The sequence below is a fragment of the Chlamydotis macqueenii genome, chromosome 3 (genome assembly GCF_036417535.1).
Source record: "Chlamydotis macqueenii isolate bChlMac1 chromosome 3, bChlMac1.mat, whole genome shotgun sequence".
Lineage (NCBI taxonomy): Eukaryota > Metazoa > Chordata > Aves > Otidiformes > Otididae > Chlamydotis > Chlamydotis macqueenii.
The window spans coordinates 97205978-97230652 of record NC_141558.1 but is presented as its reverse complement, the minus strand read 5'-3'; the positions used below and the strand labels follow the sequence as shown (position 1 = coordinate 97230652).

Genomic DNA, 24675 nt, shown 5'->3' with positions numbered 1-24675 from the left:
GGGAATAACATTAAAATATAGCTTTCAAAAGAGAGGAAGAAGTAGGGAAAAATGCAAAAATATGAGGTAAGAAACAGGGATAAAAAAAAAAATCTAAAACAAGTAATGGCAGCTAATTCTTTTAAGCAATGTGAAAGTTGGGTAGGTGGCAGTGAAAGAGAGAAGGCAGTCAAAGTTCATTGGCATAGATACTTGAGGCTAATATTTGAGTTAACTTGGCAGTACTTGATGCTGAACTTTTGAGCCTTAAAGCCAATTTGTCATTATTTAACCCAAAATCTGATCATAAAAGGAGGAGGTATTAAAGTAAATATAGATAATAATTTCATTTTGTTTTTTTAATTACTGAATTTTAAAGCTCTACCCTCAGCAACTGGGATCTTTCCATATTTTCTAAAACTAATGAATGAAAAACAGCAAAAGAAATTCTTATCACTGATGACAGCAGAAGTTTTCACTAGGACTTTGAATTTTGTTTTCCACGTGCGTTAAGCAACTAACTATTACTAAATTGTTCATTTATTAATACTTAATAAGAGTGAACTATGTGTACACTATTTTTCAAAAGGGAAATATCTGAAGAAAGTCAAACTGAAGACCACAATGAAAAGGATAATGTAGCAGCAGCAAGAAGAGTTTTAAGATTAATTTGGAAGAAAAAGAGCATGAGAGCTCTATCATTTAGAGCATGATATTGAGCAATTGTAAATGTGACTGCAGAACTACACAGGCCCTGATACATCAGCTGCCATCCAACTGCTCCAGTGTGAAAACGGTAAGCATAATGATTTCTTTTCAGTACCAGGCTTTCTAATATAAATAAAACTGAGACCATCTAGATCACTTAAATTAAGATCAAAGGATGAAGTGTAACCACACGAAGTAGATGCATCAGCACTTTTACCTTGGAGTTCCTGTCAGTTCATTTGTACCGACTGAAATAGTTACAGGACAGTTGTGCTGACAGGGTCATCAAGCATCTGAAAAACTTTATCCAGTCAGCTGTAAAAACTGCCATTAATTGGTCTAGTTTTCCTTACTTCCTGCAGTTGCTCAGTATAGAGGAACAAATCAGCAGAATCACTTACACAATTTTTTTCTGCTAATATTCACATGGCTTATTATATAAAGTCAAAATGAGTATATTTTACACATTAAGATTTTGTCTATTTTTAAATTAAGTTATATTCCTACCTACAAAGGCGTGATTTCAGAACAGGCCACAGCAAGAGAAGATAAAAGCTTAGCTTTTCAACCCTGATTTGAACACTTAAACCATCGTGGCCTTGGGCACGTCTATCAGATTATTGGTATCAGATTCCTCATTCCTGAAACTGGATTGTTAACACTTATCTCACATGCTGTTGTGAGGATTGTTTGTAATGCTCTCTGAAGACTGAAAACACTCCCAGAAGTACAAACATAGGATATTTTAATTATATCTCAGAGACGACACAGACAAGTAACTCTTCATTAAAAATTTGGAATTCCAATTTAGAAACTGTACTTACTTCAAGTCTTTGAACAATTTCTCTGATGTCTTCAGTACAATTATCTGCTGCAGACAGAAGAATACATTCTCCTCTTTCATAAAATATTTTGATGCTCATTAATCCAGATGTCCATCCAATAACATCTCTGCAGGAGCAGTTAAACACAACATTTTTTGATTCCTTTTCAATCAACATGATAAACTCATTGGAGATTCCAAGGAGACATTCAATGTCAGCAGACTGGCCAAAATCTCGTGCAATCACATTCCACATAATTGCTCCAACACTGAATAGATGTGCATCTTTCCTTGGTTTCACTTTTTCCTTTTTTTTTGCTCCTAAAGTAATAAAGCTAAATTTTGCTGAAGTATCCACTGTAGCTGTGGTAACAAAGTTTTCTGCCAGATCTTTCAAGTATTCTTGACGTGTCCTTGTGGCCATGGCTCGAAATTTTTCCGACTTATGCGCTGCATTTTCAGCATTAATAACTTTGGCTAAAAGGAAGTCCCTAAAGACTGCTGATTTGGGGAAAGTTACTCCTTTGGGAATGGGTGGACCGAATGGAGGTACATCTTTTGATCGTGAAACACCGACACTGGAAATATAAAGAAAAAATACAATGGTTAATCCCTAAAAAAAAAGATCAGATGATAAGTAGAACTGATCTGTGCAGTTCATTTACACAGTTGGGTTTAGCTTTGACATGTCAATTTTCAGATATTTTAGACACATCAAAGAAAATGAATTGGCTTGTCTGTTTTAAAAAGGCTTTTTTTCTTGTAAATATATAAGAGACATTACGGATGTATCTTACTTATACAAAAAATATGAAGGATGACTTCTTAGAGTGTCTCCCTTCTTTAATGGAATAAATACAAAAATGCTTTGAGAGACATAAATGAGAGAAGTATTTCTAAATTTTTTTAATGTATGTCTGATTATCATTTTCAGCTGTTACCCAGTTGCATGATCTTAAAACTAAGAAATATATAAATAGAAATAGAATTTACTTTAATCCTCAGACATTTTGCTACAATGAAGCATAAAGACAAAGAAAAAGTATCTGTGTCAATGGGAGCATTCTGCACCTGTTTAAGGTGCCTACTCTATGTTCATAAAATTGCAAAATACCTGCAATTCTTCATATGGACAGTTCACAGCAGGATGTAAAAGAAATAGGACTATTTTCTCATTGATACAATTATATCTACAATTGATATCTAATTATGTATTTCAACTGGAAAAGGATTTCAAAATACTGTGCAATCTATGTGCAACTACTACTAGTTTGACTGAAATGCAGTCGCATTTGGGATGACAGACAGACATGATTTAGTAGTAAGAAAAACGTAACTTATGAAATGTCATGTATTATTAAACACAAAAGAACTACTGAAAAAAAAAAATCAAGTTCTAAAAGACAGCTTAATTTCTAAAAAACAGGTAAAAGACAGTAATATGACCTGACCTCATGATGTACTTTCACTCTAAACAACGAATAAATAACATGTATAGATGTCAAATCTGCACTATTATGCTTCAAGTCCTTATCATTAATTTCACAATTCCTAATCAGTTCAGAACTATGTTTCCAACCCTGGTTACCTTGGTAGAATTCATGAAGCACTAACTTAAATGTGAGAGTTCAGGTAACCTGAAATTTAAGTATAAAGTCACCAAAGTCAACTCAGGGACTTATACAGCCTTATAAAATATTTTAAATCACTTTATGTGAAAGAGGAAATGTGCAATACAAATCCTAAGTTAATTTCTATTGCTATGTCTGCAAATCTTTTCTAACTCGTTATATCCCCATTTTGTGCCCATAAATCAGCAACACAGAGTTCTGCATACACTCATTTAAGATTACAAACTGTGGCCCATAACTCTAGATGTGAGCAAAGGAGACAAGAAGACATTGGGGGTTCAAAATTCACAGAAATTGTAGCAGAAATTTTAAAACTCTATACATAATATCTCTAGGAAATACAAAACTGTTAGAAGAGGCAGTTCCATTGTAGTCTTAACAACAAACTTAAATAGTTATAAGGTTCTACTCACCTATAGCACACATTTTCAGTGCAAGGATTATGCACTTTGACTATGACAAATACATGTTGAAAGTGGGAACGAATATTTTTTGGAGTAAAAGGAAGTGCTCCTGGCTCTTGGAAGACAATGGTAACTATGTCATTTCCTATATGCCTTTTCCTTAGCAGCTAGACAAGAAACATGCATTGGAAAATTAGTTATTAAAAATAATCACAATTTCTTAACTTTTGGAAAAAAAACCAACAACAACAAAAAAACTAAACCAAAACCAAAGCAAAATAAATGAAGCTTAATTTTTCAGAAATAACTTTTAATTAATCATATCCTGGATAGCTACAGATAAAGGATATTGGACTGAACTGCAAAAAGAGAGAAAGGAAATTTGGCTTAGTTCACAAAAATACTAGTGAATTCTCTTTCATCCCCACACTACTTCTGCATAGTTTCTGCTTATTTCACGTTTATTCTATGAGAAAAATAGATTTCTCTTACTTTAGTGCATCGCTTCAGTCATAAAAAAAGTTACACCACTTGACATTTCTCCCTATCCAGAGAACTCTACATCAGTTCCCTCTTTAGTCTAATATTTGCCTCTAGATGAAAAATAAAATACTGCTTTTCTTTCTCAATATACCTTCCTTTTCTATGTTGCATTTTCTCTAAACTTTGTCCTTAATGTTATGATCTTTTTTTTTTTTTAATAAAATATCATGTATACTCATCACAAATTTTAACAACTGCATACTCGAGGAACAGAGTTGAGACACAGAACATTCATGGAGAAACAATATCTGTTAGAAACTCATTAATTAAAACTTGTTTTTGTAATTGGTAGCTTTTATCATCAAAACATATTTAAGGAATAATTTAAAGTATTAAATCATTGTTACAGGCTAAAACTTAAAAAAACTACAAAACATGTCCAGCAATAAGGGACCACTTCTCTCTCTCTCAAAAAACCCAACAAAATAACACCGTAAAATTCTATTTACTTTCCTCACGGAAGTATACTGTACCTCTCAAATTGTTTACACTTTTTTCTTAAATGCCTTTGCTTATAAAACATCCATGTATATTGCCAGATGGAAAAAAGTTGTCTAGCACATGCTACACTTTAAATATCCACCCAAAGTCTGCCAAAGACCTTGCAGTGTCAACTAATAGCATACAGACACTTAAAGCTTTACCTTAGCTCATGTGTAACTACAAAAGATACAAGAATAATAAATTTATTTGAAAATTTTATGACAGAACAAGTAATAATTTCTATATCGAGTTTATTTTACAGAACATAATCTTTCTAATAAAAGAGTATTTGCTGTGTTTTCTCAGTTTCATTAGAAGTTAGTACGTCGGCTACCAACAAAAAAAACCAGTTGCACATGCTAAAGCCTAAGACCAGTAAGTATGTTTCATTTATCTCCTAAAATAACATGGTATTCTAAAGGCAGTAAGAAAGGCCAGAGCCACAATTTTAAAGCACTCAGTATATCTATGTTATTTTAAACATAATCAAAATCTCAAATGTAGATTAAAGAAATAAGAGTTCTGATGAAACTTTAAAATAGATATAAGGACAGAAAACAATACTTGGTGTAAAACATGTGGCTCGGTCAAGTTTTCAGGTTTTTAAGACTAAAATCAAAACAACTGGCTATTACAGCAATTTAAAATATACGTCCTGCTGTGTGCAAATTACAGTAGTAGCACACTACGTGGAACTGATCACAGAGTTGAATGTGTCAGGTGTGCTTTAATTTGCTGAGCTAGGGAACCATACAATTAGCTCATAGTAGTGAAGCACAAGATCATGTTCAGAGGTTATTATTATCTCACAGGTTGGAATTTACACTGCAGTTAAATTTGTAAGAAACCTTTCAATTACGAGGTTCAAGGTGATTAATTTCTGCCTTTGTTATATAACTGCCCCAATTACTCTTTCTTACTATAGTGGTTAATGCCTACACCTATACATTTCCACAGAGCAAAATTACAAAAATCAGAAAGCAACGTATTATTTAAAGTTATATTTATTTCTTGAAACAATCTCTGTTCTCCATAATATTTTATGCTTTTGTAGACCTCTCTTCAGGAGGTTCTGCTTGCCATCATAGGTTGCTTAAATAGTCACTTAAGAGGTAAGTTTTAGAAATGTTTGAAATTTTACTAGCAAAAACAGTTGTTTCAAAATTACATCAGTTCCCATGTTCTATCCCTAAACTATTTTTCAAGAGCTTAAACCTCTAAGAGGAAAAAAAATAGGAAGTCAGGTCATCATTTTTAAGAACCTTACCAAGCTTGCAGAGATCTTAGTGACTTCTTCAACACTTAAAATAAAATCAGTGTAACACTGTTATAAATAACTGTCATGCATAAGTGGTCAGTGAACATCAACACAAAGCAAATGCAAAGCACAGTTGTGGCTGTGCACAGAGTACCATAATGCAAAGAACTTTGAAAGAGGAGAGAAAAGAAAACCGGGGTGATCTGGAAGATGGAGAAGTGTTCTGGATAGGATAAAGGAATAGGAAAAGAGTAAAGTACTGAACGGAGAAGAAGGACGGAACACATACTTCCTTGGGAAATGTGAGATAAGGATAGCATACTGAAAATGAAAAAGGAATGGAAGGAAACTGGAACTAAGTAAAAAGATTTATAAGAAACCCTTTTCTAGTTTCCATTCTATAACCTAGATTTTCCTCCCAACTTTTACTTCCTAGGGTTTTTTTTTTAGGTTCTCAGTTTCCCCTTCCTCTCCCATTTTGAGGTCTGCTCAGGTTTGGGGTTTCGGGGGGGTTTTGTTTTGTTTGGTTTTTTTGTTTGGTTTTTTTTTTGTTTGTTTGGATTTTTTTATCTGCCTTTCTAACATACTCTAAAGAGTCTCATGCCAATGCAGAGCACAATAGGAACTCTCAGCAGGGTGCACAGATTATGGAGGATTACTTAGAGTAAGAAGACATCAAACGCACTTTGACATCATTCTAGTATCAATCTAAATTGGCATGGTAGAATTTGAAAATGAATCAAATCAAGTATGATAGGCAGCCAAAAGGAAATCAGTGAAGTTTTATGTAAGAATACAAGACACACAAAGGGGAATCCAGTCAGAAAAATATGTTAGAAAAGCAGAATCCATTAGATTAAAATTATTTATACCAAATAATAGCTACTATATTCATGTTGAGATTTTTAACTACTCAGGTCTTAATTTTCAGATATGCATCTCTAAAGAAAAAAGTGCTGTCTTAAAACTTAGCGTATTTACAGCTTATGCTCAGCCATGAAACGCTATCCACTTCTGTGGAATTTTAATTCCCAGTCAAACTGCAAAACAACAAGGAATTCTTGTTGAAACAGCAGTGAAATACATTCTTCATTCAACTAAATGATGACACCTTAAGAGTCAAATAAGAAAATCTTCAAACTTATTTTTGTACGTTTCTAAAATAAGTAGTTTCAAAACTTTTATTTTCAATTTGTGTTCTTAACCAGCACCAAAACCAGAAACAAACAGCAAAAGGCATTTCAGCAGATCTGGTTAAATGGAGTTTGGTATAATCACGTCTTGTTATCCCAACCATTTTAACATTAGCTTAAATTCAACAAGTTTATTTCATTATTGCATATCTGTTTCATTTTTAAGTTTTCATTAAATGAGGTGAAAACCGATTATTTGAACTGATTTGGATTAATCAAGTCTGACCACGTGTAGACAAGCAGACTGCAAACGTGTGAGTGGGAAACTTGCAAGGGAATGATTTGGAAAGGGACGTTGCAAAGGTAAAGTTTAAAGGGGAAAGCCTTGAACTATGATTTGAAGTAAAGGCCAGTAAAGGAAAAGGATCTGGCCACACCAGGGCTGGTAGTCTTTTCTGTCCTAGGGAAGGAGCAGCTGACTTGAAAGTTCCCAGCCTATGTTGCAGCCAAAGTGAAAATTACCTTGCTCTTTGGATCTCCTGCGGGCTCTAAAACTAGAGGGATGTCCTGATCAGGGACCAAGCAGGGCGTAGTTAAGTCCTGGAAAAAGCAACAAACAGTTCTGGTGTGGCCTATTTTTGGCTCACAGGTATTTGGAATATAAGCAATGCTCAGTGCTTGCTCATTGAAGGTCGTAGTCCTAGATGATGAAGAGTGACTCAATACCTTGCCCAGTCATTATCAAACAAGTGACATAGGGACAGGATGCAATATCCTCTCTGCCTGTACATACAAAATATGCTAGCAAAAAATAACTACTGAATAGTGGTCGTCTTAACCTTCAAGGAAAATTACTATGGTCTCTAACTTCCCCTTACTTGGGTGTGTAGAGGTTGTGAGCCAAACTCTGAAGAGACAAACAACATTCATATTCCATAGCACCTGTAAGTCTCTCTCTGTCGTGAGCACAACTGATGCAACCACATCTGTGGTCTTCAGCATCTAAAATGTCTCAAGGAAAAAAACCCAATTGAATTTTATCCTAGCTTGTAAGAAATAACATTGTTTATATACTTCACACTTCAGTATGTATTCTGGAACTAAACAGTAATAGAAGAAAATTAAACAATTATATTGATCTCTTTTGCACATTAAGGCTGGCTAAATTCGGGTCATTTGGATGTGCTTGTCACATTTCATTAAGAACGTGTCCATGCAGTGCAAATACCTCTAGATCCCAGCACCTAAAAAAAATAATGTGGTGGGTGTTCAGATAGGCATACTACTAACTTGGAAAACTGCCACATTATTTTGATCCCAAGAAAGCCACGAATAACAACATGGTGCTACTACTAAATATTGAACCTATTAAAGTGACAATGACGAGATCTTACTAAAACTGTGGAAAAGAGTGGTTGTTGCTGGTGAAAAGCACAGAGTTAAAATCGGAACTTTTTGTTACACCAAAGAATCGGCACCTGACTACAAAGACAGACACATAAGGAAATGATAAGAATGAAAGGAGGGTACAGGAAGCAGTGAAAGGACAGTAATGGGGGTGGCTGAGCAACACAGCAGCAAAGCTGACAAACAGCAAACAATTACAAAAATTAGTGGAACGTGGCAAGAGGATATCCTATTCTCACAAACAAGGGAAAGTCATGAAAGACAACAACAAAAGTAATAAACTCCAAGAAAGGTCATATTTACTGTCAGTGCCTGTGATTAGCTATGAAAATATTCATTTTTTCCTTTTAAGGCAAGCTCATTCAGTGTATTATATCTTCTTTATAGTGTACAGTTTTCTCTATATACATGTGCTTTCTAGTCAACGATTGCCATGACTGATTAGACAGAACAACTCCCAGTGCGTTTAATAAATTAATCCTGTATTGTAGTAAGGTTTAAGTGAAAGTTTAGAGAAGTGGAGCAATCTCAAATCAGTAATGATGATCCAATACTTTGATTACTAGCTATTGGCACAGCTGAGTGTGCGAAGTAGCTGAACATTTTGTCTTCTGAAAGCCACATATTTTAAGACGTGAGTCATCTAAACAATCACATTATTCATATGGTGAAGAGTCTCTGTCTTTTGATTTCTAGTTTAGTTTCTTTTAACCACATCTAAATCCTAAGTGTAATGGCAGTTGTCTTAACTGTTTGCTTGAAACTTCTTCAAACAGTTCAGAACATTGTGCACTGACTATTTACAATACATAAGTATATCGTATACTTTCTTCCATTTTGATTTTCATTTATCCTTTCTCAAGAATTTTAATCATTTTATTTTATCTTTTTCTTGCTGCCTTGACACATCTCTTTTTCTCCCACAAGACCTATTGATAGGGTAGATAGGAAAGATACAACTCACATATGGTTTAACAATCAGTAAGCATCTTTTGTATGCTGTTTAAAAAGAAAGCGAGATAGCATCTTTATTTCATGACAACCCTCCAAAATTACTGAAATCTCTGTATTTTGTACAGTAATGAGAAAATATGCTGAAACTAACTAAATAAACACTTATTCCTTCAGACCTAGAAAAATGTAGAGTCATAGCACAGAAAGTTACAAATTACCATCAGACCTATGAGCAATCCCACTGCTTTTTTTTTACAAGTGTTAATGTTGATATATTATACCAAATGTGCTTGTACTTTTAAATTCAGTTGCAAGAAATATCTGAGACAGGCAAGACAGAGTAACCTTACTGGTGTACCACACATTTTGGATACTGTGCTGTTTTTTAGCCACCCTTAATGCTTTAAAATATTCTGAATTATTATATTAGCAAAGAGAATTCTCCAGAAATAAGTAGATTGTTGTTTTCCGTCTTCACAAGCAGACAGCTTGAAGGACAGTTAAGCATTTTTTACAAAGCTGACACATTAGTAAACATTTCAGGATCTGTAATATAAGGATTAAGTGGAATAATTTTAAAAATCTTATTACATGCATATTTTAAACATAAGACTATTTTCAAGCTTCATTCCATCAAATGTTTAAAATATATATAAAATGTAAATCCAGTCCAAACTGAAAATAATTCATTTACCACAGGCAATATTATATTTTCCTAATATAATGAAATGAAGGAGACAGGATAAGTTCCTGAATTATATAGTATAAAAATCCTATAAGATCTCTAATGTCTTGTAATAGTTTAAGAAAAAAAAAACAAAACTGAGTCATATTTCATATAAAACAATTCAGTTTTAAATCAGTATCACTTTAAAAAAACCCTTATTGTCAAACATTTATAACTTAAAATTACAATGAAAAGTTAAAAAACATACCTGTTGCCTGTTACTGGGCATGTATGGAAGCATTGTTGATACATGAAACATTAACTCATAATCTTTATAGGTAGTATAGAGGGAATGTGTTCCTGTTGAATCAGCTGAAAATGAATTTAATGACAAGAAGGTCACTAAAACAGAAAATTCATACTACTTTTTAGGACACCACTCTTTGCATGCTACGATTTAAACTTATTAATGCAATTTACATTTTTTTTTCCATAGGACAGAAACAGTCTGCATCAACTAAAGATCTAGTCTTTAGTTTCATATTAAGACATAGAAGAGTCCTGCAAGAAATTGCCTAAAGAGTTTGCTGTCTATGAAGGGTAAATAATCTAATTTTGAATATTTTGGCTTTCACAAAAAAAAAGAACAATCACTTATCTACTTGAGTATAGTTTTATACGACATATATTATTTTCATTATTTAAAACATTAATAAGGACAATTGACTAATCCCATACTTTACTAAGTATAAACTGACAATGCTATTTCAAATCTGACACTAAAACACATACTGCCTATCAGACATTTTTAAAACATAAAATATATACATAATACATTATAGTCGAATGTCAAATTATTTTATTGGGAATTTTCAGATCTTTTAAAATTACTAAAATACATTTCATATATGATATGACTTAATTTAATTTTATTTTTTTTTAGGAATTTCATTAACAGAGTTAGCATTTCAGAATGTTTACAGCAAATTAGCTTTACTCTGTATTCATAAATTAATCCTTTTTTTCACCTTCTTGAATATGCCTGGATTATTTAAGTAAGCACAATTGACTTTAAAGCAGGAGGTTGGGAAACACCCTATTGAGTCAAGACAACTATCAATTTTTCTTCTCTTTTTCCATGTTCACTCTTTTTTAAAATATAATTTCACATTATCTACACCAACAGACATTCTCCAGTGCACTCTTCCAAGCACTGTTTAAGGTTTTGGGGTTTTGTTTTGTTGTAAATAGCAACTGTATTCAAAAAATAAATTGATTGGCCATGTTTGTTCTCTGGTTAAAAGAATATAAACATACACTTAAGTGTAAAATTCAACAGTAACCATACTGTATCTGTAGCCCTAGATCTGAAAATATTTGTGTGTGTATAATTTTTAACACATTCATATTACAATTGGCTTAATCAGTTACGTTTGTGCAATAATGAAATTAATTTCATTTATTAATACTGATGCAATATAAATTATAGTTACATAAGAAATAGGGAGCATAATTTCTATTGAAGTTTCTTACTTAAATGTTGTTAAAAAAAAGCAAACATTATTCCACTCTTCTATTTTAAAATCTTTGTTGAAAATATAATTCCATTATAAACTTTCCATGGAATTTTAGAAAGACAGAGTTTTGAAGAGATAGAAGGAGGAAATAAATTATATTGTGAAATACAAATATCTGCCTAAAATACACTGATCTCAGTAATCCTACTCCCTGAGTCCTTTTGCAATTAGATACTAAATAAAGTCAAATTATCTTGGATAGATATTGCAGAAGACAGTCCCTTAAAATACTTATTACAGAAATGCAGACTCCTTGCCCTTAAATCAATGCTTTTCTAATACAACACCCTGCTTGAATACTTTTGATGTATCACCTTGACTTTGGAAATGAGCTAGCAAGTTCTTCTTCTGAAATTCAGTCCCTTACACTAGGCAAGCTGAAAACTTCTAACTCAACAGATGATTTACTGAACACCTACCAAGGCCCACTGTGATTAAATTTACATAATGGTTGCTACTACAAACATTACTCTAGTGACAATTTTAGCATTAAAAAAATATATATATATATCTGGGCTGATGTTTTTGCACGTCATTCCCTTCTGAACATCAGTTTTATTTCACAAAGTTTGGGAAAGATTGGATAAATATTTTTTCAGTTATGAAACATTTCTGCTTTTTTTCAGAAAAGCACCTTTTACCAAATGAAAGTGAAACAGCACTACTCCTCTGTAGATATAAAATTGCAATGTTTCCTTAATTTCTTTCATCTTCACTTCTCTTTTAACAGGTATAAGAAAATTAAATGCAAACATAATCCAGTTTATCCAAAATGTAATCTAGAATTAAAGTCTGAACATTATAAATGAGAATATTAATGTTCAAATAATAATATTTTAATTCATCATTTCTAGTAGACTGACATGTTTTAAAACACATACTACACAAACTAGATGGTATGGACTTGGTAAAGTTTTCTCTTATTTTCTTATTTCTTGATCTTGGGTTCAGAATTGCGTGCCATTAAAAACGTACTAAAGAAGGGCAGAAAAGACTTTGTAGTTAATATATTCCACGTGTTCTTCACATTTACACTGGGTCTGGCTTGAATGGAGTTAATTTTCTTCATAGCAGCCCATATTGTGCTATGTTTTCTAGATGCGATCAAAACAGTGTAGGTAACACACCAATGTCTTAGCTATTGCTGAACGGTGCTTGCACACCATCAGGGTTTTCTCTGTTTCTCAAACTGTTGACCACCCCATCCCAGGGAGTATGCTAGGGCTGGGCAAGAGTTTGGGAGGGGACATAGGTGGAACAGCTGACCTGAACTGTCCAAAGACACATTCCATACCATATAACATCACGCTCTGCAGTAAAACTGGAGCAGGTGGAGTTTTTCCATGGTAGCTGTTGCTCAGAGACTTGTTGGGCATCAGTCTGCTGACGGGTGGTGGCAAGTGATTGCATCACTTGTTTTTTTTTTTTTTTGGGGGGGGGGGGGAGTTTGTTGATTGTTTGTGGTGGTGGGTTGGTTCTTTGGTGTTTGGGTTTTTTTTATGGGGGAGATATTTCATTTTTTCCTTTCTTTCCTTCACTTATTGAACTGTATTAATCTCAACTCACAAGCTTTTCTTGCTTTGCCTTTCTGATTTTCTCCCCCCTCTTTGAAGGGTGAGTGAGTAAGCAAGAAAGGGCACCTTAACGGCCAGCCAGGTCAACCCACCACAACATTCTACATTCTATAGTCCATAAGAAATGGACCAGTTAATTACTTATAAAAATATTAAACTAATAAACCATATTTTAAAAAAAGAAAACTTTTTAAGGAAAAAGCCAACAGCTAGTCAAGCATTTGAAAACAGAAAAACTTATTAAATGTGAACCCTACAAAAACTGAGCAAGAAATATCACTGAAACATTATGCCTACCGAAAATGTAGTTACGAGAGATGAAATTATTACAGTATTCTGAATCTGCAGTCAGATGAATGTATCATCCAGTTATAAATACGACATCTAGTAATGTTTGTTGTGCCATTGTATTAAAAAAAAACAAGTATAACACACACACACACACAAAAATATAATTAAGTCAGTATTTTACATTTAATACAAAACTGAAGGCTATATCTTTGTGAACTCTCTTAATTCCACTCTGTTTGTTGCAAACTATGAGAACATATTATGACAAGCTAATATGGTTAATGGCACACAGCATTAGTCAAATATTAAAATTATGTTACTGAATGATACATACACAATGCCAATCAGCAATATACATTAATACTGAAGCATGGCAAATATAGAAACTGAATTTGCTTGACAGACCAGCATATACTTTCATATGTAAAAATTACTAGGTGATACTTGGTCACGCTCTGATTGTGGGGAAAATAAAGCAAAACCAAACCACCCCTTACTCCTTTGAATTTTTCATCCCAGAAGTCTGACATCTACAGCATGTTAATAAATATTTCTACACATTAATTTGAAAAATGAATTATTATCCTGTAGTGAAATAGGATGCAATAGTCTCTATGAAGCCTGAATTATTAAAGTGAAACAAGCATGGATTTAAGCAAAGAGGCAATAATGTTAATAAAAATAAATGTGGTGCTTACACAGGTTGACAGGGCTATGGAATTGCAGCTTTCCCACCTTGTAAGCAATAAATTATACTCTGTCATAGGATTCAGCTCACGTTTTTCATCATTTCCCACTAATACTAGAGATGAAAAATGTGAAAAATTTCTTGAGTTGCAAAGTTGGTCTCCCTTCATTGCGAAAGCATGAGGTTTTATCACCAACTCATTTCCCGATGGAGATTGGCCTATGGACAGTTTATCTGCACTGGGTACCAACCACAATGTACATGCACTAGACATTTCAAAAAATTTCTAATACAAATCATTAAGTCTCTCTCCTAATGCTGTACGGGACATGACAGTCCACCAGTTTCATAACAGAAGATAAATTCTTTTATCACTATGACACTGATCAGTGTTCAAATGCACCACTAAAAAAGTTAAAGTTCAGATGTATTCCAGTTAGATGGAACTGATGTTGAATTAGCAAAAACACGCAAGAGATTCCTAAGAACCAGGCAGGATAATTGGCAGGAGGAATAGAGAAGCAAACAAGAGGACTTATCGATTCCCAGATCTCTGTGACTATCTGAAGGTCAAAATATCCCGTGCAAGAAAATAAAATCTTCCCTTAATTTCTTTTAAGTACATCTTTCTAAGCTTCCTTCTTGACAGCTTATCTCTAACAGTTGAAGGAATTTTCCCATTTGATTACAAGAGTAAGTAGAATAGACACACAAGTAACAGGATTTAAGAGTTCAAAAAGATGTACTTCACTAACAGAAATCTTCCTTTTCTGTTATACACAGGCCATATGGACTATATAAAAAAAAAATAAATCTATTTTCAGGATGTAATATGCAAGCTACAGCAAAAATAAGGATACAAATAAAATCTTAAAATCATAGAATCGTTTGGGTTGGAAGGGACCTTCAAAGGTCATCTAGTCCAACCCCCCTGCAAGGAGCAGGGACATCTCCAACCAGATCAGGTTGCTCAGAGCCCCGTCCAACCTGGCCTTGAATGTTTCCAGGGATGGGGCCTCTGTCACCTCTCTGGGCAACCCATTCCAGTTTTCACCACCCTCATCGTAAAAAAAAAAAAATTATCCTTGTATCTAGTCTTTATATCTATAAAAATAGTATGTTACAATAAAGTAGAAGAATACCCACATATCCTTAAATCATAGCTCTAAGTGATCAGATGTCAAAATCTTCTTAAAACTACATTAGACTAAGAATGAGTTAAGTTAAATTTAAGGGCAGTGAAAAGCAGTGCTAATAAAGAAGTGTGTTAACACATCATTGACTTCTTTTAAACGGTAATATTTGAGTTCCTATTTTTGCTACAAAACCCAATAAATTTCTATAATTAAATTATTATCCTATTGCACTTAGTGAAACTGAAAAACCTAAGGAAATAGGAGTCATAACACAGTGGTTAGGTAACTGAATGTTTATCAACTGTCAAATGATAACACGCTTACTATAGACGTGTAAAAAAACTAGAAAGTGAGAAAACTTGATTGCTCCTCAAATATAAACATCAATATATATGTTGATTGAAAAGCAGCCCAAATGTTCAGCTGAAATAAGGAAAATGTTCCCTTATCGTGACTCCATATTTTGAAATGCATATCTTATCTTTAAAAAGGCAAAAGAAAAGGTGTTAAAGTGCAGCTGGGAAATTCTGAAATACATTAAGAATATCACTCATATAGTATGATTTTAACTAAATGCAAACGAATGAAATAAGTTGCTTTGATTTTCAGTTCTACTAATGCCACATAAAAAGTCAGTAACCTTTCAGACAAGGTGTGACACACGCTCTTATCATATGCTTCATCTTCCTCATTTACCATGTAATCTTACTAATCAAACCCAAAGTCAAGAGCATGAAAAGACAAAACAGGATTTGCAGATGATGATAATTACAGTCTCTACCATAGATTGGGAACATAACTTACTTTTATTATCTAGTTGAGCCCTGTATTTACTAAATCCTTTTAGCCGTACTCTCTGGCCCAGTAGATCAAGGAACTCTTCAAAAGCTGGTCCTGCCATCTCATTGTTATACATTTCTTCCTCTGTGCTTTGGCCTGCTTTGCAGTAAAGGATACCAATTTTATGTTGAAAACTCAGCTGAAATTAAAAAAAAAAAAAGGAAAGGAAAAATTACAGAAGCAAAGGAAAGTCAATACTAGAACAAATATTAACAATTAAAATATTAACATTACTATAATCCCTGGCAGAAATTATCTCAAAGTGAAAAAAAAAAAAAAGTGTTCTGATTTGGTAAAATAAGTCATAACAGAAAGAAAAAAAAAACAACAAAAAACAAAACAAACCAAAACAAACCCAAAAAAAAAAACCCCAGAAAACCAAAACATCCCAACAAATATCTTGAAAGAAAACTGGATTGTCACTATCCCAACACTGACAAAAGCAATACATGAAAACTTTTGACTTAGTTATTTACAAAAGCACACCCTGCTGCGTGTTATAGTATGAGAAAGTTAATTGGCAATTTTTGTACAACTGTCTTCTTTCTCAGATTCAGAACAAGGTGAGCTTATTTTCTCTTATTCCTATCCTTTAAAGCTCAGTGCAGTTCAGTTAAAACAGGCCCTCAGAAGAATAATTTCCTGTTAGATGTAATCTTTTGCCCTCCCCTTAAAATCGTCCATTGTTAAAAATTATTCCTCATTTTCAAAACTGTACTTCAAGCTAGAAAACAGATTGTCGTTAAATAGTTTTGTTAAAGTACAGTCTCAATTCTAGAACATTAAAAAGAGAAAAATTACATCTATTTCAAAAAGTATAAAACCTATAAAAAGTTAGAGTATAAAAAGAGATTACTGCTTGAGCAGAGTATTGTCTTGTTTTCTCAGTTTTTATGCATACTTCAGATGACAAACAGCAAATCTCCGCATGAATGGAATAGTCCTGTTACTCTTAACTGACAACTTCTAGAGCTTCACAAACTGAGAGAGGCCATCAGTCACACCAGATTCCCTTAAGACATTTATCTATATCCATGACTCAAATCAACTCTCCAGCTCTAGACTTCTCTTAATCAAACTTCAGGATTAGTGTCTAAAAAGTGTGTCATGCAAAGACTGTATATATTCCTACTAGAGCAAAGGTGACAAGAACAGTCTGCTTCACCTTCGTCATATGTAACGCATGGTCTGACATGTTAAGTATGTTGTAAAACTCAAATCCATAGACATGCTACTGCACCAATGCTTTACGAACAAAAACAAAAACAAAAACAAATTAAAACCAGTACCCAGATGCTCATTACCCGTGGAGAAATAAAAGCTTTCACTATGCTTTTACTAACCTAGTCTTCTGTGTTTTCACAGTGCCACTGCTTTTTTAGGCTAGTATTCTTTCTTTGTCTCCCATGCAATTCAAGATTTAACTTGACAGCATTGTTGGTTTAACTATTTACCTTTGTGCACAACCAACACACACAAAAAATCCCTAAGATGTCCAAATTAATGAAGAGTTTTGACGGCCATAGATAGAATCACTGACACTAAGAATCTTGTGCCTAAAAGGTAAATGTATTAAAATGAAGTAATGGGGAAATGCTAGCCTATCAGTGGGACAATTTCTTCTCATTTTAATGAGTAGAAATAGGCCTAACTCCGTGATTTCAGTAGATCTATATTCACCGCAATGCACACTACAGAATTTGGTCTACTGGTGTAGAAAACCTGCAGCACAGCAGGAATAAATCTAATGTACAATGGCAGTCCTCTTGCCTCTCTGGTAAGCCCCAATCCATCCTTTCCCTTTGGGAACTGCTTTATGTAGGGGTGAGCCCTTTGTGGAACATATTCTGGCAGGAGGCCACTGACCAGGGAGCAGTTAGGAAGAAAGAACAGGCTTAGTAAGGACAGGAATGAGGAATGGTGCTGCAGTAAGGTTTCACCTGGGCAGCACAGAACACAGAAGAGCTAGGAGCTCTGCCAAAGTTTGATGTGGAATGAGAGGGATGACCATCTGAAATAAAAGGAGATTCTGGATTACGGATGCACTGGAGGAGCTGCCTGAGTCAGACCACTGAACTCTGAAGAGCAGGGCATGGCTAAGATACCAGCTTGCTCTTGTCATTTCCTTTTGACTGGAACTAGATGCTATCCATCCAGAGTGCTCCCTTGTTTCATCTCCATTTTGAAGCACTGCCTGGAGAGAGTTAGGTATTTAACAAAAGGTTCCAGATTGCACACTGGTGACTATTTTACTTGGTATAAAGCTAGCATGAAGATTTTGTGGAGGAAACTGGAAGTGAACATCAGATCACAGGGAGCCGTGCTGTTACGTGACACTTCCCAGCAGAGACTGAAAATTATTATGAGCACACTGCCACCTCTATCCCAGCTCTGTGTCAAATAGTTCAGCTTAAACTACAGGGAATTTTAGTTGTCTTGACTTCACACTAGAATTGAGGAGTGGAGAAGTTAAATTCTAACTGAACCACCAACAATAGGGGCAACAACTAACAGTAAAGAAACACCTGGCAAAAATATTCAGTCTAGAAATATGTGATTGCATTCCTTCATTCTTTCTGAGGACATCAATCCTTCCTGTATTTGTTCACGAATATTAATACAATTCCAAAGAGGAGTGAAGTATACCTCTATCTTCCAAAACAACCTACCATCTCATGGTCTAAACACTGTCCTAGGACACACTGAAGATGAGGATCTGAAACTCTCCAGCCCAAAGAAGGAATTAACCCTTGGTTTTCACTTCATGGATGAGTATTGCAAACAGTAGGCAATTATGTACAAGTTTGATTCTACCAGTACCACTGTTCCTAAACAAGGCAGCAGCTTCAAGCTCATTTGCAATAATCTGAACCTCCTACTTGTGTACTAGGAGCACTCATGACTATCAGATTAGAAGACTTAAACAAACTCTCATGTCAAGATCACGAGGACTGTGCAGAAGCAAAAAACAAGGTACCTCTAGAACATGAATGCCTAAGAAAGAAGTAACTAAATAAGCTTTGGCAGGACCTTCTTATGTGGTGCTTTTAACTGGCATGAAAAACTATAAGAATATTTTAAACTGATTAAGTCTGTCAGTTTTTAATGGTATCACATGCCTATTCAAGTCTTTTTAAGTGTATAATTGCAGACATGGTTCTGATTTCATGATTTCTAAATTAGAAATTTTACATTTAATGTAACACTGAGAACAATTTAATAATGTGACATCAGAAAATAATTTATGAACCCATTTAGCTACTTGGGTATATGATATGTATTAAAGGTGTACAGCAGTCCTTCCTGACTTTCCTGACTCAAAATGACTCTGTTCTAGTCAAAATCACTCACTACCGGATCTTGGCATCTTCTTGTGCAGTATACATCCTTTATCATGTAAAAACAACTTGTTGCCTTTAATCATGTGAAGACTTTGGAGTTCTTCTGGCAATGAACCTCAAGAGATTAGACACTCAATGGTCACTAAGTATCACTGCAATCAAAGATCCTAATTCCTTTGGACTTTTTGTAAACTTCAGCCTTTGCCCTAGAGAGAAATGAACATTCCCAGAGGGATGTGAGGGGAACCAAAAAGCATATATACAATAAGCAATCATTAGGAGAAATGGGGAGGGGAACCTAGGTGGGAAGTAGAAGTAGGTAAAAATAAAAAAATCCTGTCTAGGTTACAGAAAAATAGTTGACTTTTCTCATAAATTTACAGCCAAATCTAATGCATTATATGGCAGAATAAATTGGGAAAATTCAGATCCTTCATTTCTATGTTCAAATTAGGTCAACCATCCAATTTGCATCTGTTTCCTACTGTTATTTTACAGACAGTTTTACAGTTTTAGTCACACATTTCCTCCATAATCCATACTAGATTTCACTGAAAACTATGAAACAGGTAGAAAACGAAATCAAAACACCAAAACAGTGTTAGTTCTACTGAAGAACTATGCAAACATTTCATGCACCGTTACACAAAACCAATGTTATTCTGGTGACAGTATTAATCCTCTAGATCATGTTTCTTATTTTTAAATTCATGACACTTCAGCCAGTCATCATCTTCAGTTGCCAAGCATAAATCTTTTTATATTTGCTTGATTAACAAACTGAAAGCATCAAGTACATAAGAGGATTAAAAGCATAAATGGATCTCATGCCAGTTCTATGTACAGCTTTCTGTCTATGTTCAAGTAATTACCTCTTAATAAGCAGCACATAAGATACATTAATATTACTTTTTGCCTGGTGACAGCCCATTTCACAAACGGATTGAATTTTCAGAATTTATCATCCAAAACAAAAAGAAGTGCTATGTACTGCTGTTTCTCAAAATTACAAGTTGATGATTAAAGAATTACTTTGGTAAGTTCAATGGACAACCTCCAATTGCAATTTTTGGGAAATACTTATAGTGAGTTTGGGAAATATTCACGTCAGGTCAAATAAAGTAGTACTCTATACTGCCTAGAACATACTGCCCCTCTGAGCAGCCACTGTTATTTATTAGATTAACCTAAACTCACTCTGGAGCTCAAATAGGAAAGACAAAGAGCAACAATACATCAGGAACTTTTACATTCAGAACTGAGTGCTTCTGATTTTCGCTTTATTGTTTTACCAGAAGAACTGACAGAGAAAAAAAAATAAGGACATTTGGCAAAGTTTCAATTAAAAGGCCTCCTCAAAGACTACAGTGAACAAAAGTAGTAAAATATACATTAAAAATTAGCTTCACAATTCACTCAAAAAAGCAATTCTCACCCCCTGTATAAGTCTACTTGGTTTTGAGCAATTGTTACAGCCACAAGGGAAGATAGAAGAATTCTGGTAGACATCACCAATGTTAGATGCAATCACTACACCCAAAACCGAATTAGCATTAAAAAATTAATTATACCATCATCATAATCAACTGGATCCATCAGCTGATTCAACTTCAACAGACAGATACTGACTTTTGCCTAGAAAGAGCAATCTTCACTTTAAATTAACATTTTTTTTTAAATATAGTTTTAAAAAATTATTTAAAAGCGATCACAAGCCTGTCCTTCACAAAATATTCAGAACCTATAAATTTAATCACTAGCTTTGAATGAAGTATATTCCCTTTACTGAATCCAATATGCATCATCATTTTTTCCTAATTTAAGTCGCATTAATATTTCATCACCAGCCATGCAGTTAATTCATTAGTCTCAATCACACAATTTCAGTTGTTTGAACCCAGAAGCATTCTGTTCTAGCAAGACTACTGCAAGTTAATCAGAAAATATTATTGTAAAAAACAACCCAAAATTTTAATGTAGAGACTTAAAATGTTATATCTTTTGGCTTCCTTACCTATACACAATATTAATAAAATGTTAGATGTATTTTCATTTGCATTCAGCATTTGTAAGCATTAAAGTGCACATACAGATTGTGAAAATCACTTATTGACGTTTAGTTATAATTTTTGTCTCTCTCACTCTCTAAAGAGAATCTCCATAGAACAATAATTTTTTTCGTAAGCTGCAACGTATTTTAAAAATAATTTGCTTAGAAAAGTAAGCCTCATATGTCCATGAAAATACACAAGTATCTGCAAAACCAAGACAGTGAATGGTTTCCATTACAGATCCATATTTATTAACATTGCCTGCAAAATATTTAAGGGTTGTTTTTTTTCTTAATGAATATTTAAAGAAAAGTCATGTGCTACATACCCCTTGTTCATCCAGTTTAAGCAGCTGCTCAGGTACTTTGGGTGAGTTGGAAGCCTGCCTCAGGCACTGAATGCTCAGCTCTGGTATTACATATTCCAGTACCTCTTTGAGAGGCAGACCTCTTGCTGTGCCATGCCGAGCAGTGGATGGTATAGCATCTTCTAAAATTGCTCCTCTAAGTGTAGTAAGCTGCAGTAAAGGTAACACACATGAATGTTTTTAGTCCTAATACTATAATGACTTTTAAAGATATAAACTTCAGGTTTTAGCAAACACATGGAAGAAAGAATGGGAAAAAAAAGATCCCTATTTTTAATTTTTTTTTAATCCAGTAAAAAGATTACTAAATAACTTTCAAAGAGCAGGTAGGCTTTTACTGTCTCAGTGACAAATATATTTTTTTGCTTAAAGAAATTCACTGATGTTCTTAATATTCTAATTCCCAAGACTTACTTTTTGGGGAAAACTATTTTAAACACTAAGAAAACTAAAAATTGATAATTTTAATGCCATACTACTCTAGCAGACACAGTAGCTGAATGTGAGGTTGGACAGGTGAGATAAGTCACAGCTAACAACAAACCCAACCACTTATTTTTAAACCATGCTATTTTATCTTCATTGGCAAAATAAGAGTAATTTCTTAGAAGTGAGTCAGCTGAATCACCTCTCCACATACACATACAGGGAAACACCTTTTTTTGGCAGTAAAAGAAAAACCTAGCATAAAAAAAAAACCCCACTTTTATAGATATCTGTTTGAAAAAAGCACATAAGTTTAGAGATATCAGGAAGCCTAGCTAATGCTTCTCTATGTCCTAATCACAATAAAAACAAATAGACCTAAGGATTATGAAAATTTAGTTGCTTACTACAATAATAACATTGTGTATTTTCATACAGATCAAAGCTGGTTGCTGCAATGAAGAAGAAATTAGTTTGCAAGAGATACTAATTCACTTGAAATAGAAGTTATGAGATGTGCCCTTCCACAATGATCACAAGTGAGCTCTTCTTCCAAATAAGACAATTATTTTTATCAACATATTAATATTCCTTCCACAAATTATGTAAGTATATTAAAAAACTCACAGAAAAAAAAGCTGCTAATAAAGTATTTTGAAACAAAATTAAAAAATACTAATAAGTCATAGTCCTAGCTTTCATATTTTTCCCCTCCCTTTTCCCCTAAATTTCTTAATCTTTTATTTCTATCATTAGAAACTTAATATCAGACAGCTTAATACAAACTTATCTTCAGCTTTGTTCTTATTATCTGTTCCCTTACTTGCCCCTTGCAGTTCCCTTCAGCCAACTTACCTCCTTTTGGGTGTTCACTCAAAAAGAGAAAAATTTTATGCAGTACAGAAGAGGAAAACTTTGTTCCAGGAGCAATTATATTTACTAATGGTACAAGAAACATTCCTGTCCCATTAACAGATTTACTTTCAAAGTTACCAACACATTCACAAACAAACAACTAATACCCTAAGCTCTAAGTTAACTTTTCCATTCCTTTGCAGAATTACTGAAAGAATATTACCTCACTTGTCCTGAAAACTATACGATAGTTGAACTGAGATCCTTCTTTCTCCTTGGCATCTTCAACCTTCTCCCTCCGGATGCTGACTGCCACAGGTCCAAGATTTTCATCTATTCCAAAGTAGTTCTGATGTTCTTTTGCACAAGAGTGAATGAAGAGAGAAGAGAATAATGAAGTATGAGTATCCTAGAAAATGTTCATCAAATCTTGTTAAAGATTTCTGCAGCAACAAAAAAATATGCTTTTTAATTGAGCTATAAGATCTGTAAATACAGTGGGTTGCGATCTTCTGAACTGCACAACAAGTATATAAATCACAAAATGCTGATTTTGATGAGCAGAATGGTCACTCATATCACATAGCTCAAATTATTGCAACTGCTGCCACTATGAAATACTAAATTGTTGCATCTTTTGTTACTATGAAATGATTCTTTTTGCTTGATGCTGTAAGAAACTACTTTGGGGAAACTACGTCTACACAAACAAAAGCTAACAGTCTTCAACCAAATAAGGTGCTACGTAGCTTCCTTCATTTCATTCAATGTATTCTTGTTCTTATTTACATCTTTACATTCAAAGCAGCAATTCAGTTTTAACAACTGAAAACTGAGGCTCCTAACTCTTTGATGAATAGTTAAATTAATCCTTGAGCCAATTGGCTCAGTCTGGGAAAACAAAGCACTACAAACAGAAGAGGAAGATCAAGTTACAGACCATTTAAGCTGAGGGAACTGGCCAATGTCACTGTAAGACCACTCTTGATCACCTTTGAAAGGACATAGTTCCAACTATGTTTAAAAAGGGCAAGAAAGAGGGTCTGGGAAGCTACAGACGAGTCACCATAAACTTTAGTTTCCAGGGAGATTAAGGAACAAATTCTCATGGAAGACGATTCCAGGCACATGAAGGACAAAAAGATGCTTGGAAACAGCCTGCATAGATTTACCAAATGCAAATCATGCATGACCAACCCAGTTGCTTTCTACAATGAGATGACTGGCTTTATTGATGAGGAAGGGGCAATGAATGTCACCTACTTGTACTTTAGCTACGGTTCTTACCCAGTCTCCCATAGTATCCATGTAGCTAAACTGAAAAGACATGGTTTGGACATGCAAATTACAAGGTGGACATAAACTGGCTGGACAGGTGGCCTCAAAGGATTGTGATCAGTAACATGAATTCCAATTAGTGGCCAGTTACTAAAAGGTTTACCAAAAGTTAATAGTGGAGCTGTTACTGTTTAATATTTTTTAAAATATTGCATCTAAATGATGGAACTGAACACATCCTTACCAAGTTAATGTACATGA

General features: G+C 34.1%; 1 protein-coding gene and 1 long non-coding RNA gene across 3 annotated transcripts in view; one reads left to right on the top strand and one right to left on the bottom strand.

The window, feature by feature from the left end:
• The window catches only part of SIPA1L2 (signal induced proliferation associated 1 like 2), a 144418-nt gene that overhangs the window by 52914 nt on the left and 66829 nt on the right, over positions 1–24675 (bottom strand). For both annotated transcript variants that reach the window (XM_086744725.1, XM_086744726.1), the window contains exons 4-9: positions 23360–23493; positions 21817–22005; positions 16061–16235; positions 10259–10362; positions 3555–3712; positions 1512–2088 (exon numbers count right to left, since the gene is read on the bottom strand). In XM_086744725.1, the coding sequence (XP_086600851.1) occupies positions 1512–2088; positions 3555–3712; positions 10259–10362; positions 16061–16235; positions 21817–22005; positions 23360–23493 (1337 nt within the window). The remainder of the gene's footprint in view (positions 1–1511; positions 2089–3554; positions 3713–10258; positions 10363–16060; positions 16236–21816; positions 22006–23359; positions 23494–24675) is intronic.
• LOC147601369 (uncharacterized) lies at positions 618–23442 on the top strand. The gene is made up of 3 exons (XR_015258137.1): positions 618–775; positions 5626–5683; positions 23340–23442. It is a non-coding gene; the product is annotated as an uncharacterized LOC147601369 (long non-coding RNA).